The sequence below is a fragment of the Harpia harpyja genome, chromosome 15 (genome assembly GCF_026419915.1).
Source record: "Harpia harpyja isolate bHarHar1 chromosome 15, bHarHar1 primary haplotype, whole genome shotgun sequence".
NCBI classification, from domain to species: domain Eukaryota; kingdom Metazoa; phylum Chordata; class Aves; order Accipitriformes; family Accipitridae; genus Harpia; species Harpia harpyja.
This window is the reverse complement of record NC_068954.1, coordinates 5959714-5979243: the sequence shown is the minus strand read 5'-3', so window position 1 is coordinate 5979243 and position 19530 is coordinate 5959714. Positions and strand designations below refer to the sequence as shown.

General features: G+C 36.2%; 1 protein-coding gene across 8 annotated transcripts in view; it reads left to right on the top strand.

The window, feature by feature from the left end:
• The window catches only part of SUPT3H (SPT3 homolog, SAGA and STAGA complex component), a 281438-nt gene that overhangs the window by 202722 nt on the left and 59186 nt on the right, over positions 1-19530 (top strand). For all 8 annotated transcript variants that reach the window (XM_052809356.1, XM_052809361.1, XM_052809364.1 and 5 more), the window contains one exon: positions 17854-17929. In XM_052809356.1, the coding sequence (XP_052665316.1) occupies positions 17854-17929 (76 nt within the window). The remainder of the gene's footprint in view (positions 1-17853; positions 17930-19530) is intronic.

Sequence of the window (19530 nt, the reverse complement as noted above, 5' to 3'; positions counted from 1 at the left end):
AGGAAAGCCAAATGATCTGTTGCTAAGGTGAAGGTCATTAAGACAATCTAATGGTAAATACATTGCTTCCTATTGAATTGAGAAGTATATTAGAAATACCAGCATTTTTGGTTTCAAAGCTCATTCTGATAGGACTACAGTTGTAACCTGATACTTAGACTGTCCCTAAAATAGGATCCTATGGCAGATTTTTAGAGGAGATATTGTTTCAGTACTGAGAGTAAGAATAAGAACACAAGTCCAGTGAAGAATACAAAGTATGCATGTTAATGTGATTTTACTTTTATCAGCTTTCCATGTAAGATAACATGCAAGGAATTCAAGTGAGTGTAGGACATCTCTTAATCAGGGTAGTTGCTTCCCCTTGTACTGCATTTTCTTGAAGCATTTCTTTCTCTTTATGCATTAAACTCAGACATGATTAGCTGTTGAATCTTATAAACTGAATAAAAGCAGTAATTCATAGCATGGCACTTGTGAGACCACATCTGGAATCTGTGTCCAATTTTGTGCTCCCAAGTACAAGAAGGACTTTGACGTACTGAAGCGACTCTGGCAGAGGTCACCAAGAAGTTTAGGGGGCTGGAGCACCTGACTTATAACAAAAGGCTGGGAGACTAGAGCTTGTTCAGCCTGAGAAAGAGGAGGCTAAATGCAAATTTTATTGCTGTCTACAACTGACTAATGGCAGGATACGGAGGAGATGGAGCCAGACCCTGCTTGAATGTGCATGGTAAAGGACAGGATTTGGACTGATATGTAATAGGAAAAAAAAAAAATTCTGATCGAGGATTGAAACTGGTTGGCCAGAGATGCTGAGGAAGTCTCCAACTTTGGAGATATTCCAAACTTGCCTGGTCAAGGTCCTGAGCCACTTGATCTAACTGAACCTCTTTTGAGCAGAGTCAAACTAGAGATCTCTGGAAAGGTCCCAAACTTTTTCTGGTGTAAATTATTCTACCATTCTATGATTCTGCAATGAAGTTTCCTGTTTCAGATATTAAAATGGCAGGTGGGGTAGAAATAGAAGAGCTTTTATAAAACGCACAGATGATAAACCATCTCAAATTTCTAAAAACTGTTTAAAAATCTAGGTAGCGTATAATTGGACTTTCCAGCTTCTGCACTTTCTGTAATCTGTAACTGTTGGTATTTCCTGGAATAGACGTTTTATGTATACAAGGAACAGGGTTTTCTGTCTTTCATTTTGTCTCAGTCATTGTGGTTTATTTTATCTATAATGTTGCTTGCTGTATTCTTCCGTAAGAATATGATCTGGCTGCTGTGCAAAATTGCACTCGGTGATAGCTTCACACGTGTTGCAGCTATGGAATCAGAAGCAGTAAGATTTAAGCATCTTAAGTGTCTGTTGAAATGGTAAAGTAATATAATTAAGTTCTACATGTTGCAAAATGGGAGATGCATCCTTACCCAATCCACTAGAAAACGGACCTACAACATTACTGACAGAACAGCATGGGTAATGAGCTGGCATAGTTTATTAACTCTACACAAGGTAGCGTGGTTCCGTTTGTATGTTTTGCCCCTCAAGCTTTAAATTTTGTCTCCTGTCTTTTCTTCCATTTTGCTCTACCATCTTTGATTAAAATTGAGGATACCTAGACAATTACACACTTTCATTAAATAAATCAGAAAAGATTTTTTAATTGGATGCTCAGGAAAAACAGTAACAGTTCTCATTTTCAGATAGCTACCTTACATGAAGTCCTCATGGAGTGAACATGCAGAGTTTAATCTTACAGATATTCTTGAGGTCAGCATTTGATTCTTTTAATAATCTGGGGTTCACATTTAGCTAACTTTGACGTGGCAAAAATTAGGCATTGCTGCCGCTTTGGCTTGACAAAGTACATCCACAGCTAGACCTAAATTTTCAAGGAAGACAAGACCATAACACTAGTAATCACTAGAAGAAATACTGCTTTTGTGTAAAGAATAAATTTTAGAAATCGATTTATGTGAATTCAGGAAGACCTTTATCAAGTGGGGGGCCATAGGCTTATTTTTGAGCAAAAAAAAAAAATTCATGTCAGTTGAATGTGTGGTTTTATGACTTAAGATGTAACTCATTTCACTTCTGTATGCAGGTAGTGGCAGGATTTTAGAATTTCTTTGGCATAATGGTATATGTATGATGTACACTATACTTTTGGTGTTTAAAAGATTTATTTAAAAGCAATGGCAAGAAAGCAATGTAAAGTGGTAATATAAAAAGTACATTAAGTCGCATATATTTTATTCTCAAATAACTCTTAAACATTTTTTCCAGACTATTCTTTTGAGTAGCACATGTAAGGGGCAAAGATATGGACTCCTTGGTAGCAGTGTTAAGAGCTGTTGAAACTTTGCCTCTGGAACTTCGGAAGCAATCATTAAATTTGGTTTTCCATTTGATCAAACGAAAGAAGGACGGGTAGTCTCTGTCAGAGGGCTGGATTTTATTTCCCAAGGCTAACAGCCATTTCCAGGACTTTGTCAGACCTACTAAGAGTTTTTTCTACCATTGTCAGATGGTATTATTTAAAACCAGTTCATCCACTTGTGTGGGATTCATATCCTATATCATACAGTGACTCTGACAAGAAGATGCTTTTACTAGGAGTGTTATTCAAAGCACAGTTGATTTTCTCAGGCTGCAGACATCTGCAGAAAAAGCTTGTAGAACATACAGCATCTGGTATTGAGTCGTAGCTCCTTACACAGACCATATCAAACAGCTTAGAAATGGAACACATACTCTACATCCGCTTGGAAATAATTTTTTTTATGTTTATTGTAGATGTATTAGCTGTCAGCTCATATCATCAGCTAATTATTTTATATCTGAAAATTGTAATAGCATCCTCAGATGTACTAAACTCAGGCAGATATCCAGCTACTAATCACACCCTTCTTAAAATGGGAGTTAACTCTTGATGTACCCCAAGGCTGGAGATCTGATTTCTAGTTCCAGTATTTAAAGAAATGTATTAGTGAGATGACTGCTGTGTCTGCTAACCTTGATACCTTGAATCGTATTTAAAGAAAGAGACAAAAATGCTGAAGAGACATTAGCATCTTTTAGAAATTCTAGATCTGACTCTAAAAATGTCAGAAAAATTCAGAAACCCTGAGGAAGCTAAGCAACCAGCACTGAAGAGTAAATTTTCTCCAACAGGATATATGATGGCATGGGAATCTACAGCACCTTCTAACAGCGCAGTCAAGTAATTGATGCCAAACTGTGGTTGTTAGTGTAGCTACACTATAAGCACCTTTAATACTAAAAAGACTTGAACCTTCAAAGCTGTGCTTCAAAATGTTGTTTTTAAAGGTATTGTTCTTTGCATCCCAATTACATTAAATTGTTAAGTATAATATTTTGAACTGAAGACATTTTTCCTTTATTCTGTGAGTAGGGTGATGTGATTTTTTTTAATTTTTCTTTTTTTCATAGATCTTTGATTCACCTTGCCAGTCCTCCACCTTCCCCAAAACCCCTAACCCTTCCATGTCAGTCAGTCTGAATCTCCAAGAAAATCTAAACAGAATGAGAGAAATCCTTAGAATTATGAATAGGTTTTGACATTGCCAAAATTAAATTATTTTCATTTTCAGGTTAAATCTACAAAGCTGTCAGTGCCTAGCAATAAGAATATCAACCTGAACTATGGCATATATTCAATATCTTTATAACTGATTTTGAACAGGAATTAGAGCCAGGGCTTCCTTTTCAGGACATCATCCTGGTAGTAGGGTTCTGGGATATCTCTTGCTAAGCTCTTGAATTCAGAGCTTTCTACCTTTTAAAATCATTTGACCAACTGTTCGAATAAAAGTAGAATAAAAAAAAAAAAAAAGAATTCTTTCTATATTTAAAAATGTTACCTGTTTTCCTCTTTTGGAAGCGACTGAAAATTTTGCATGTTGAATTGAACAGTGCTAACGTCTTCAGAAGGTCTTGTTTTCATTGCAGGCGATTTTAAGAATGCATGCAGGGAATAGTCTCTTGTTAAATTTATTTCTATAACAGGCTGGATGAATGAATACTATGTTCAAAAGTTATTATTAATGCAGCATAACAATTTGTGTATCAGGCACTGCAAATTAAGAAGATTGAAAGTCAAATTCCCCAAACTAGCCTTTTTGTTAATGTCTTACAGTCTGAATACTCTTTATATCACTTTTAATTGCTGATTTGAAATAAACAGTGGCTTCTTTCTTATGATGGGACTCAGAGGACCTGTGCTGATTTAGAAGAACCAAAAATGCAAGCAGTTATTTTTTAATAGTTCATAATTAAATTTACAAGTCAGGTTACATTCAAATGATTTCTTTTCAAGTGATTTTAAAATAAAACATTTCTACAGTGTACAATTACAATGAAGACTGGTGGTGTTGCTTTGAATTATTATGGTATTATTATGGCAATTTAGGAATGTTTCAAAATATTTTCTAATTATGCATATGTCTCAAATGACATAAAATTAAGCAAAGCTTTTTCTTAAAATAAATGTTTTAAAATACTCTTAGTCATTCAGAATATTGTACCTCAAACTTCATAACATCTATAATTCTGATACACTGGTAAATTTGATTTTTGTGGGTGCGTGTGGCTAATATTAATTTAGATTTATACTCAAAAAGGAAAGTCCAATATCTGCATATTTAGACAGTGCATCAGAATACTTTCAGAACTAAAACTAGCATCCAGTATCCATCTCAATTTATGTAGTGCTACATTATTAAATATAGTTGAGAGTTTCAGAGGTCATTGACATACAGCATTGAAATACTTTCTGGCGATATAAAAGTCTGCCTTCACTGAATTATGTTGTTGCACACTAAAGGAGTTTTAAAATAATTGCACACGTGTAATATCGAACAGTAGAAGAGTGCTGTAGGATTTAGCTAAGATAGTGTTAATATTAGCTCATTATATCAGTATTTGTAAGATTTGGATTCTCAAGGGTTGTTTCTTTGGAAAGCTGCATATATTCATTATCAGTTTGAACCATCAGTATAAGAACTGCCTTTGTCTTGGAAATATAAATAAAGACTTGTCAGTAGAAGATGAAGACTCTTCACCACTTCACAAGTGAAGGGAGTGTGTAACAAAGGCTGTAGAAGTCTGAAATTTCAGCTGAACATATTACTTTCATGGCATGTTTTACACTAAAAAACTTAAAAATATTTCACAAAAAATGTTTCTTCTAATTTGTTGTTTTAAATTCTATATTACTTAAGCAAATATTTAAATATTATATTAGCTTTTCTGCATACTTGACATGAATATAATTCTACCTTCCTGCCAAGTATGTCAAAGCCCAAATTCACTTTCATTTGCCAGGGTAAATGTTTATTTTGTTTTCCCACATAATGTGCTCTTTAAAGTGTCACCAGGATACCAAATCTGATTGCTTTTTAATAGACACACGGTGAGGTTTTTTTGCTTTCCTTAGGAAACAGGATAAACTATCGGTAAAGCTCATGGTAATGAATCTATATACAGTAGATGCTCTTTGCTTTCCATCCCCTCATGTCAGGATAGAGAAAAAAAAAAGAAAAAGAAAATCCCGTCAAAACTATTGTAATGGTACCTCAATTTTATAAATGCGTGAAGGGTCTATAGTAGTAATGGGCGTTGGGGGGCGGCAATCAGTGCTGCAGAGCAAGAGACTAGGATACGTACGACCTGTTTCTTCTGTTAAAGGTAAACTATGATGACTCGACAAGGCTCCCCAAAACAACTTTGTTTTGCCGTGAAATGGCTGAGTTTATTTAAGATATGATTCATTGGAAAGTCTCTATTAGGAAACTGTGGTTTCACTACTACAGAACGTCTACATTTCAGATACTAGAAGCTGCCAGCATATGCTTGCGTAGTTTTTCACAAGTCAGTAAGTTTCACTTGGACTTTCAGCCTTGAAAGTCTCGAAGTATTCCTCCGATCTTAACCAAACGAACAAAATCTGGCAAATTTTGTTCACAAATTAAAATTTTGAATTTTCTGCTTTTAAATGCTATATCATTAACGTTTCATCTAAAAGGTTCAGTTCTGCTTATGCAAAATGAAATGTAACTGGTTTAAGTATTACTGTGAAAGTTTTACACAATTCAAAAAATACATTTTTTGAGATTTCCCTTTATTTCTGGAGAAGGGAATGGGAATGTTCTCTTATTAGAGAACTCCTGTAGTGGCTTTGGATGGTGGTGATTGTTTTGAATTAATGACAGCGTATGTTTCTTTGGTTTTATGTAAATGCTTAATAATTCTGTGGTATATTTATCAATAGGCATAGTGTAAGGGACTAACTAAATAAATTGTTCCAAATTAGCTGTTGGTCCAAATTAACTTAATTCCAAATGCTAAATCATTTTGTTAAATCCCAGAATCTTCATGTTTTCCTTTTCCTCTCTAACATTAGAAAGAGAAAAGAGAAAGTAGAGGAGAAAAGTGTTTGCCAATTGAACAAACTGCCTTTAGGAAAATAATCTTTTTATGATTCTATTTCTCATCTATACAGTGGAGATAATGCTCACAAGGCTACTATGAAGCTAAATTTGCTCATATTTAAAGAAATTAAGAAACAATAATGAATAGCAGCATGGAAAATTTTGCATAGTTAAATCAAGTGTCAAATATTCACACTGGGCCAAATTCTGTTCTCAGTGTCATGAATGAAGTCCCAGTAAAAAAAAATATCCTAATGCTTTTGTTCAAAGCCTTTCAATTCAGACAGTGATTTTTAGGGTCTCCTCACTCTTCATACCTGGGCACATTGTGCAGTTTTGATTTTGCTTTTTTCTCCCCCAGCCTGTGCAAGCTGGGTATCTACGGCTAGCATGCATCATGGCATCACCACGCACAAACTTTGCACTGGTTTAGTATCAGTGCAGATAACCCCATAAGCTTTGCAACAGTTGTGAAATGACCCTTAAAACGTGTTTAATTCAGCCTTTGTTTGCACTCAGTCATGCTCAGATGGCAAATTAATAGCAGAACGCAGGTAGGAGCTTTGAATATTGAAGTTCTGTTCTTTTTCTGAGCGGGAAGCCTGGGCTATTCAAGAGGCAGCAGGCAGCCAAATTCAGCCTGGGAGGCTGAGACACACATCTCTCTTATCAATTATTTTGATCTTAAAGAGAAATGTACTCTGTCTTTATAAAAACACATGCAGATTATATGTAATGCATGCTGGTCACTGTTTTTCTGAGAGAAGCATTTCCTTTTTAACTCAATGTGTGACTCACTTTTTCTCTGAATTTCATGATGTGATTTTTATCTGGAGTTCCATTTCTTGCAATTATCGAATTAGAAAGGCTTTTCCAAAAGAATAAAAAACTAACCACAGAATTAGACTCAGTGGCGTAAATGCCACAAGTTGAATGTGAAATGTCTATATGCACACTTCTTGCGTTAAGGAAGCAAGAATACATTTTTGAATGCCGGTCTGCATTGTTGTTCTTTGATTATAGTGAACAGAAAAAGTTTTCTAACAGAAGTTAATTCAAGTAACTGCACTCTACTATCACATGCCAAGGAGAGCACATCTACGTACACGTAGTACCATGTATTTTAATTTTAATTAATTCTAATTAATTAATTTTAATACTTTCCTTATAGATATTCATGAATACACTTCTTACACAAATTCATCATAAAAGTTGCCAGATTTACATTGGTCGTGAAAAATGGCTAGGTTAAATTGTTTTACTCATTTTTGTATTTAGTAAGTTACGTGAATTAATGAATTAGTGGCCTTCCTTTCAAAAACCAGATCAGCGTCTCGTGCTAGGTGCATCCTGTAGTTTATAATCTCCCAGTTTGCATTCACAAAGTGTCTGTATGGCTGAAGGGTGAAGTTCTCAGCTGGCAACCAGACATCTATTTCTATCAGTCATCTGCGTTCCTGTGTCTACAGGGAGAAGGGCACATCCAGAAGTGACACATTCTCTTTCCACACCTGCAATAGGTGTGATCAGCTGATAGAAGTTCCTCTCTTTTCCCATCGATTATAAAGGGTGACTAGATTACACTAAAAGACCCAACGTTGTATGAGGTGAGTCCTAGCCCAAGAGGCAATGCTGTAATACCTTTATGAAAGAACCCAGCCAGCGTAGCAGCAGCTGGAGTTCTCTCTAGAGCCATACTGGCCTCTTTTCATTCCAAAATATCTTTATATAGAGAGTTAAAATTGGATCTCTAACCTGCATGTGGGAGCATATAGAGAAAAGGCTCTTTTAGGATCTGTGTCCCATTTTGAGAGCCCATTTTTCTGCTTTCCTTTGACAAGAGGGTGACAACCGTCTATAGTAGGTGCAACCTTAAGTTAGGACAGATGTTTTTACAGTGAGATCCTACAGCTATTGAAGTTGATGGAGGCTTTACTGGGGACACTATAGAAGGGGAATTTCATCGATAAGTTTTAAGACCAAATTCAAACTTATGAAATGGATTGCTATAATGCACACCAAATTCCTTGTGCATATAGCAAAAATTTTGTGTCTTGAATTCCTTATTTGTGCGTGTACGTTCTGCCATTATTTTGGAAGTCGGGCTTTTTTTTAAAAAATAATTTTTCAAGAAGCAATGTAACTGAAAAAAACATTTTTTAATTATAAACCTTTTTCATTCCACTCTGATTGAAAGAGCATCACTGGCCAAGGGTGCCTGCATGGATATGCCTATAGCATTGCCGTACTTGTGAATCTCCTGTGCAGAATGGTAATTTCTTGTGCAGGATGGTGATATCCCAAAGAATGGCAGATATTGTGAGAATTGGCTGGTCTACTAGGAATGAATATAAGACAAGTCTGTTTTATTAAGGGTAAGGGAAAAGATGGAATTATAATATTTACAAATAAGATAACAGGAGTAAAATGAATATGTATTGTTCATATGGTCTGAAACTTATTCAAGTTTCTCCTAGTCAAAATTTTCCTTAATCTTCTTATGTGCCTCCTTTTAACTGTGGAGCTCCAGAGGATTATTCAGGAGGGCATTTCACAATGTCTGTCAGCAGGCCTGATTCACAAGGAATTACAGAGATATGCCCTACAGGTTAATGAATTTTATCACAGGTATTGCTTACTAGTATGTACCTTGGGTTCACTTTGCTTTCCTTTCTTTTCAACATAAAGAGTGTAAGAACAGTGCTCTTGAGGAATTCCTCCTTCTTCGTTTCTCATTTAACATTACCAAAACTCTCAAATGTATTTTGAGAAGCATATATTGATGCTGGCTATTAACAGGACAAAGTTTTGCAATGCAAATTTTTTAAATTAGGTTTGTTCTCTTACTTGCATTTACCAGTTAAAGCCGGTGAGAGAGAGGGCTGGTCCCTAGCTGTTCCCAGACTTACCTACTGTTCAGTTTAACTAGCTTTACTGGATGTATTGCTTAACAAGCCGTGGCTGTAAAGCGAATGCTTCTGGACATATTGTAGTTGGGTGAATAGATAGAATATGCCTGGGAATGGAGCTTCACAGAAGCTGATTATGTCTAGGATTGATCTCCTGGTGACCTTTGAGTTGAAACGGCCCCCTTCACCTTACGCCATTCCATTTGGCTAATTTGGAGCAGAACTGGATCCTCCAGTCCTCTTCTGCACCCAGGATGGTGAGGGAGTGTGCGAGGCATGCTGTGCCTGTACCACTCCGAGCCAGCCTCCATCCAAGACCATAAACAGCCTTTGAGCAAAGAACGTGCCTGGCCACAAGACCAAACAGCACATCAGCCTGGCACGGAGGGATTTCCGTGGAGTGGAAGGAGCGCAGTTCCAGGGATTCAGATTATTTGTAAGGCAACTCTGTAGTTATTCGGTGCTGAATTACCTATCCTGGATGCAAGTGGCTGTACCTAAATTGGCTTCAAAACCAAGCTATCTGCAAATAACAATGGGGAAAATATTATGAGGGTGAGAGGTACTTGAGGATTTTTTGAGATGACACGTAATATAATAACAACAAGAAATTTGCATGGAATCCAATATAAATATTAAGTAAATACACATTTCTAAGCTATCTGTCCTTTTACTTATCCATCTGTCTATATCTCTAGTCATAAAGCTAAAAGAAATATTTTAAAAATTTCCCTCGGCTTACAATATTTTCCTTTTGCTAACAATTGAGCCTCTGTAATTATTGTATTATCCTTCAATAGACTGCGATGGCTGATTTTGACTGCAAATAAGAGAAAAAATGTAAAACTCATTATGCAAAAGGGACTGTTCTGCTGTTCATATCTCCGAGACAATGAGTGATGCCTATTTTGATGACTGAAAGCTTTACTTGTGAGATGCTAGAGCTGTTTATATTAACCTCATCTATGAATTGATACAGAGTCGGGATAAGTGTTAAGAAGAATGCTATCCAGAAGAGATGAAGGTATCCTAATATTAACCTGGTATGTAAAGTTTTTGATGTACAGCCAGATGGAAACCACAGAAAGGTGTTAGGGTGGCCTCAACCAGAAAAGTGAGGGAAGGTCAGTCATCTTAATATATTAATAAATCCCACATAACTTTTTAAGTTTGGTAGCATAGTTTATCCAAAATTATTTTATGTTTTTTGGAAAGCACTGGTAGAAGATAGCCATAAATTTAACACATAGTTTTACAAAATTCATGATGATACTTATTACAGCAGAAAAAAATATTTTCCTGTAGAAATCAAAGGTATTCCATAAAATGGAAATGTTTTGTTTGCAGGTTCCAGCTCCACATTTCAGACTAGCAGTAATAAATTTAGACAAGGAATTTGGATATGATATGGAGCTGGTTCAAATAAATACAGTCTGTGTAGATTTTGCATATGTTCAAGGGCAAAGTATTATGGGGGCAGTGAGTCCCTATCAGGAGGTCAGTTTTATTTATTCCTTAAGCAATGAGATCATGACTGCTGGGAATTAATCCATTCATTTTGTTATTGTCTGTGCAATTTCATTTGCTTGCTTTCTTCAGAATTCCCTTGAAATTTTTACATAATCTTTAATAGTCTTTCCAGCTCTTTTCCCCCTGCTTATCTGCACATACTTTGTTAGATTACGTTTTACATGCTTTGAGGAAGATGAATGGAGTTAACACACACCCGGGGTACAAAGCCGCCTTTGTATATAGTTGCATTGCTTTGAGATCAGAGCAGGAACCAAATCTACTGAGTCATTCTTTAGTCTTGGCTCTTGCTTAGCCCTAAAATGGAAGTTGCTCTATTGGTGATGGTGTTCTTCACTCATCACTGCAGGATTCATCCTGCTTTTCTGAGGATGTCTGTACTGTGGACATGTAGACCTAAGCCAGTATCCCTAGGGCTCCATTGCAGATGTCCACAGTTGATGAACTTCAGAAAAATTCATAGATGTGATTCATCTGACATATTTTAAACATCTAGTTTAGAATGAAGTTGCTCTCTAAAAGTGCCTAGTATCTTTTTTACTATAGAGGGACTTTAGGTGACTGATTAGGATACTACAGATGTCTAAGTTGTTCATGTGAATCCCATCTTTTGGCCCTGGACAGAAAATCACTGATTTTCTATAATGAAAAATCATAATTTAAAAAAAAAAGTATTTTAATTAATATTTGTCATCTTCCACAGCTTCCTTTCATGTCATATACAGTTGTAGATCCTTAACATCTGTGTAACAGTTAAGATTTTTAAGGTTCTTATGGTCTTAAACTCTGTTTATTGGGGGGAATGGGGTTAATAATATTGTAGAGAAAAAAGCAAAACTATTTTTACTATTTATAACTGTGAAAATACATTAAAATTGGGATCACCTTGGTCTGCCAGAAAAAGACCTCATGTTTTCTTCTAATATTGGGAATTTTGTACTAAACATATGAGCACTCAAAACCAGTATTACATCAAAGGCCTCAAGTTTGCTATGCAGACTTGTTCAGATTAATGGTTACTGCAGAATGTATGGTATGTTCTATAAGAGGTGGGTAAAAATGATAAAAATTCCCTGTATGTCTGTACTTTATAGCCACATCAAGTATTACATTACAAAAGCTATCGATCTTTCCCCAAGTGGCATTTTTATTCTCTGTATAAAACTCTGAGTAAGCTTAATCTTTGAAAATGCTTACTCTTAAAACCCTTTTTTTCTTTGCTTACCAATTCAAGTGATTCTCAGAAGAGTAAGTACATTTTTCCTTTATGTAAAAAAAAAAATCTTCAGATAGTGATAATCCGTAGATAATTTTGAGGTACAGAAGACTAAAAATGTGTTTTCAGCATATTTTGTAAACACTTCAATATTGAGCTACCTTGTGCTTTATTTCTCAATGATTTTTTTTTTTTTTTAATCGAGGTAGTTTTTGACCTACAACCCTAGAGCTGTCAGGTACAGCATACAGTGCTCTGTTATTCTCTAGTCTAAATAAAAAAAAAATATACTTAGCATACTCTTTTAGTAATATCAGCCATTGCAGGGCAACTTTGTTTTTTCCCTAGGGTAGTCACCTAGCTCCTTTGAAGCGTGATAGGTATACAATGATGAGGTCTTTAGCAAAGGAAATCAGGAAATCACGCCACAATATGAATATGCAAGCAGTTTGGGAAGCCAGCATCTTCATCATTAACATTGTTGCCAAACACAGAGGTGTCCAGCCATGCTGCATAGGTTTTTCAAATGTTCCAGCTTAGCAGCTACTCGGCACATTTCCTTCAAATACGAAATAGTTGGTAAGCAAGTTAACATTTGGCCTCCTGCCTTCCCCCCCACACAAAGAGCTTTATATGTCAAGTGTGAAAGCTTTAAAATGGAATCAAAATAAGATTATTTTTCATCCTGGATGGTAGGTGACAACGTGCAACTCTTTACCTTTTCTTTCCTTTCCCTTTTTAGTGTTCCTTTTTAGTTCTTCATGCTGAAAGAAAGATGTAATGCAACACATTTTTGGAAGACGAAGCATACGTTTACTGTGCCAGGTCCTATCTACTGCATCCTTCAGCATGTTCCAAGGAAAGCATGCAAAGTATTTTAACTCTGCTGTACACCACATAACTCAGCTTCTTAACTGCTTAGAGTGACTAGTACTGCTATAGAGGGAGTAAAAACTATATATTTTTAATTCTTTTGATAAACCAGTGGGGTAGTGTCATTGATGTCATTTATTGTATCTGGTTTCAAGCTGAGATTGCTTCAAGGTGGCATGTCATTAGGGGTTTCAATGTTTCTTCAGGTAGGAAAGATTCCCAGCAAACTTGCTTTCATACTGATGGAAGAGGACTTCAGTCCTGTTGGAGTGACTTGCTACTCCTTCCAAGAACAGAATTTGGAAAATTTCACTTGTATAAAATTGAAGTAGTTTCTTAGTTAAAACATCCTGTATAATTTCTTATTTTCAAGAAACAAATAGTTCAAAAATAAAGACTGTGAAAAAGAGCAAGTGGGTATTCTGTAGACTTAAAAGAAAGCATTACTTACAGGTCATAGCATTTTCAAAAACTTTCTGTGACTTCCCCAACACTGAATGACATTTCCTTTAAACTCTTTTGGCCTGGAGTAACACTGTGTTCACTGCAATGTGCTTACTCTTTTTTCTCTCTTTTTATCCCATTTTATTGATTCATTTTGAGTTTATAAAATATACTTTAGAAATGTAGAGATAAGGGAACATAAAATTTTTCCAAAGCAGGGATGATGCAAGAGGAAATAATTGCTGTTTATAATCTTGAGAAGTGAAGAGGAAAGATGATCTACTGTTGTCTTGTGCTTTGGTGTTTCTTTAAAGATGGTATACCTATGCTATCCATCTCTTTATTTCTCCTACATTTGCTGGTTATTTATAGACTATTCTAAAACTGGTAGGTCTTATGGAATGGCTATCCTTATCCCTTGAATTGTGAGTTCCCATGCTGTGATGTGGGGGTTTTTTGTTAAAGTGTATTGGGAAGAAAATATAGTCCAGTTATTTATGATAAAAGCTATTTTATTTGGTGGTGGTTTAAGGCATCACTCTAGAATCCACCTTTAAGAAAGACTCCTTTTAGAGAGGAGAACTGAAGGGAGAAAGCAATTTTATTTCACAGATATGTAGGTAATTTTACTGCATAAAAAATATTCATACAGAGAAAAAAATACATGTAAGTATTCATTTAGTATATAAGAACAAAATTAAGTACCGTGTTTAGACAGCTACTGTAGAAAATTTGTAGAGGGAAATGAAGTCCCTATTGGAAAAATCCCTCAGCAACAGCTTTCTTTTAATAAACCTTTGATTAGTATTTTTTTGTTTCACTTACTATAAAAAAACTTTCAATGTTTTGATAGTGAACATACTGTGAGGCATATTGACTAGCCTTTGACAGCATGCATTTTTAGAGTTTTATAGTCTATTTGCTGAGAGTTGCCATTGCTAAATCATTTAATTTAACATAACTGCTCTTGGGATTAATCTGTTCTTGCAGTTTCCATATTATCATGTTAGCATTTCATATAATTTTGCTTTCCTATGCCTGCCTTGTTGTTGCAAAGGGGTTTAAATCCCTGGGACTTCTGGATGTGAAGGGTAATAGCCAATGGCTTGACATATAGGTGGCAACAGGTAAAAACTGAATATCCAGGGGATTGATACTGGGGCCCATATTGTTCAATATTTTCATCAACAACACGGATATAAATGTGGGCAAAGATACAAAATGCACATTCTGCAAATCTGTTGATGATAGTAAATGAAGAGTGGCTGGCACACTGGTTGATGGAGCTTCAGTCCAGACAGGTCTTGAAAATCTTGAGAGCTGAACCAACAGAAACTTCACTGCGTTTCTGCATCCAGGACAGGGTGACCCCATGCATCAGTACAGGCTGGATGCCAACTGTCTGGGTAGCAACCCTTCTGGGAAGAACCTGGGGGGCTGGTAATGAACATCAAGTTGAACCTGAGTCAACAGTTTGGTCTCATCATATTAAAGCAAAACTCACAGTTTTGCAGAAATGTGGCTGGCAGACTGAAGGAAGTTGTCATGCCCTTCTACTTGGTGCTGTTGAACCAAATCTGGAACACTACATCCAGGTTTGGGTCCTTCAGTTCCACAGAAATGCTGAGAAACTGGAAGGGTTTAGCTGAAAGGTACTGAGAGCTGAGGGCCCTGGAGCACGTGACCTCTCAGAAGAGGCTGAGAGAGATTACTTAGTTTTACCTAACCTGAAGAAGAAGAGGCTAAAAGGTGGTTAGATAGCAGCCTACAACTGCTGAAGGACAGTAACAAAAATGATAGAGCCAAACTTTTCTTAGTATTGCTGGGTAGGATAAAGAAGGTCATCAACCACAAATGCTTGGCAGGTTCAAGTAGGACATTAGAAACCTTTTTGACTAGTGCAACACTGGGGCAGGTTACCCAGAGGACACATAAAATCTCTGCCCTTGGAGGTTTTCAAGACTTAGCTAGAGAAAGCCATAGCTGACTTCCTCTAGTGTTGGCAATAGTCCTCTTTTAAGATGGAGGTTGGGCTAGAGAACTCCAGAGGAAGGGTTTTTGGAGGGGGATCTCAAGCAACAGTTCTGCAAGCCTGCACACTTCCATGTGTAAAATTTCAAGAAAATTTTGTCATATTTAGAGAAGCGCAGTCTATTTGTTTACCCACCTAAAGTTAAATTATTTCAGTATTACCTGGGTGTGCCCAACTAGTAATTTCTGACTGGCAAACAAAGACACAAATGATTGCAGAATTTAAACTATATTGCATAAAAAGTTAGCTTTTTTAATTATTTGAAGAAGTTATTTCTTAATATGTGAAAAAATTAAACCCAAATTAAATGACTTTCTAAAACATACAGTGAAATCACACAGGAAATTCTAGGACTGCCATTTCTAGAATGTACTGTGTGAGAAGTGTCCTGTGCTATGCAGAAGTTCAGATGATCCTGGTGGTGCCTTCTGTCTTCAGAAGTATGACTGAATTAATTCAGAGGCAAAACAGATCTCTGGTATGATTATGCTAGGTGAGGATTGAAGTTATGGCATGTATTGTGGCAATTATTTTTAAAGGATACAAAATCAGTCTAGACTTAATGTCTTGATGGAATAGATTGACTGAAAATTTTTTTTTCTTATCTGAAATGGCAGCTCTACAAAATGTAGTCAAGATGCCAGCAACATGCATGGGATAAGAACTGAAAGATGCTTAAGTAGAACATTTTCTATCCTGGTGATTAAAAGTCAAAATACAGTAGAAACGATTGACTGGGTAGAGAAGAAATGAAAGAAGGAATATCCAGGTATGCTCCTGGACAGCTGGTGGTTCAGTTCACAACTAAATTGAACAAGTTGTCTGTCAACAAGATCTCATAATTGATGGAGGACTGTCATAGAAGAGTGACATAAAAGGCAGAGAATAGAGGAAGAAACTGTATTTGAAGTACTGATTTCTTTCTTTTTTTTCTGATTTGAGAAACTGCTAAGACCAAATGCTGGTTGTATAGCCTGTCTCCAAATACTCTTATCAACAGCCCTTTTGTTTTCCATTAAATCTGATTAAAGAACTGCGCAATTTTGATTTCACTAGGTGTAGAAGTGCTTGAGGAGTCACAGCAAAATTTGTGTGTGTGTGTGTGCGTGTGTGTTTCCTTTGGTTTCGTCTTTAATGTGGACACACCTGTACTTTACCACCTTTGTGCATGGTTTCTTGAGCTGTATGGACTCACTGCAGAAGTAAAGCCTCGGTGCCATCAGCCACTCCTGATACCGCTTTGTATCCTTAGTTATAGTTCTGTTCTTACCAGGTGTAATGATTTATTCATTGGGTTATTGTTTGGAAGATAGTTATATTCCTTTCCTTGATGTTTAAGACAATCTACTTTCTTTGTTTGAGAGACTTGAGTAAGCTGTCTGCTTCTGAAGAGGATAATTGTTGTCTTTAATCTAACTACCGCTTCCTGCCTCCAATACTTGAAGGATTTAATCTGTTCTAGAGATCAGATCCCGACCTGGTGAAAATCACCCCTGCACTGTTGAAGTAAATAAAACTCAAAACACGTGCTCAAACCTAACTGTGAACTTCAGTGCTGCTTCAACCATGATTCAATTGTGGCATAGTATTTATGTGGAGGGAAGGGTGTGCGTAATATTTATGGTTTCATACTTTGATTTTTTTGAGATAGAATCTTTTGGTTTACACTGGACTCTGTGTGAAATACATTCTTAAATCCAGCTGTGAACATTTTAAGGGGTTTTTCTTGAATGAGCTCTAATTCAGTCTAATTTCCTTTCTTCTTCTGTAGGTGTTCAGGAGTATAAAAAAATCAAGCGTAGATTAACAGTGAAAAAAAAAAAATGAAGCAGACACATTTACCACTTAATTATTACAGTATATTGAATGTTTGTGTGGGAAGGGGCACTTCATGCACCACTCTGTCTGGTACATCCTCAATGTGATGGAATTTATTCTTTTCACTACTGCTTGTGCTCCCATTTTAAAAGCACGCAGGTTCAGTTCTGCTCAGTGCAGAACACATTGGCCTCGGTCCAGGAGAACGTTTTACTTGTCTGGTCATCTGTAAACATGTAGGCAGACTGCTCACCTGCTTCAGTTTAAATGTGCACCTCGGTCAGGGCAAGAGTGCTCATCGCCTTTCCTAACTCAGCCCTCGTCGCTGTCGTAGGTGAGCGGTATGCAAGCAGATTTTTAAAATAAGAATTGACACGCTCCTCTGGGAAATTTAACTCATGAGACTAATAACCAATCTGTGGTTTATATTCTGCATCTTAACTTGTTCAATGCATGTTTAATTTGGGAGGGTTACTTCAAGGTTATGGCAGGGGTGCTTTGCTGCTATAATTTCTGTTGTGGAATGCAGTTCTTGTTGGAATAAGGTACATCGTGTACTTCTACTCTTTTGTCAGAGAGCAGAAAGACAAACACGAATGATGGACTCCGTCCAGTATGCAGAATTTTGTGAAAGTCGGCAATTGAGTTTTTGTAAGTATTATAGCGGCTGAACTGTATTAAGATGTTTGATTATTATTTCATGTAATGGAGAACACAGCAGAACCTCATGTTTTTTGAAAGCACTTTTGTTTCATCCCCAATAACAAAACTTTAAATTCTTTGTCTGCATAACTCCTGGGAACAGTTAATTTAGCATTGTTTCAGGCTGTCAGGCAGAGTATTTTTTTTTAATATTTACCAGGCTTTATATACGCTCAAATACTGTGCTGGTGGGGACGACTGCAAAGATAGAACTGGTAAAGAGTTAATGGATTAAAACAACCATACTTGCCTGAAGTCTGTCGTGGTGGTGTTCTAGTCAGCATATTAGTAAAGTTTCATGGTTGCAGGTTTTTCGGAATGCATCTAAAATTAGAGAAGAGCAGCAAGTTTTGCTTTTATTTCCCTATCCGCAGAGACACAAAGAACTTACTAAAGTCTTTTCTATTTTAAGCTGTAAGCTCCTGCTGTGGAATTTATTCAACATTAGCCAAATTCATCAGTATACGCCATTCCAACACTAATAACATGATGACAGAATTAGGGCTTTACTAGCACTGAAAACCAACTTACTAGAAGTACTTGTGGGCCACAACTATAATGAGCTGTAAATTAATGGGCTTGATCATGTAGCAAAACATCATTACAGAAGCGGTTAAGTGATGACTAAGGTTTTAGGTCAAATGTCAGAGAAAGTGAGGTGAAGGAGCCAGTAAAAATCATGACAAAACAGCACATGATCCTACAAGACAGACTTGAACACAATGGTGTCTTTAAATGAGAGACCTTATCTTGTTCTTCCTTTTAAATTCGAAGAAAGAGTGATTCATTTATGGCAAATAAATGACACATTTGAAATACTGTTCTGTATCAGCAACTGTAGGAAAACATGTTTTGTAAGCATTTCTTTTCCTAATTCAATATGTTTTGTAAGCTGAGTTATAATTTGGCATCACACATCTGTGAGCCATTAGCTAAATGATACTTCAGATTAGGGTGACTTTAGGAAATGAGAGGTTTGTGATAAAGTCATTTTTTAAATCCAAAAATTATCATCTGGAGACAGAACAAATAGAAATCTTAAATTTGTGAAATAAAATGGAATGTTGCTGACCAGGGGATTGTGATCTATAAAAATAATCTCAGTGGTATTTTGACAGTGTTTTCAAATGACCGTGTCTATGCAGTTCTTTTTCACTGGCATTTAATGTCATTAAAGAATAAGAGAATTACAGTGCTTAGAAAATAGTAGCAAGAGAGACTCATGCACAAATTCAACTGCATGATATGAACTCAACTAGATAGAACATACTAAAGGCCATGCAGAACATTTGTTCAAAACTAATGCAAAGGCTATTTTTTTTACTTATTTTCTTATATTTTACTAAAAATTGAATGTATTGCTATGTTTAAAGTAGTAAACCTTTTTACCGTTGTATAAAGCCATGATAACTGTCACAAGAGAATAAACCTGGAAAGGACTTCAAGAAGCCTGTTCTAACAATATATATTAATAATTACAGCTCCACACATTCCTGTGCACTTCTAAAGACAGGCAAAAGGAAAGGTCCATCAAAGGATCAAGTACTACA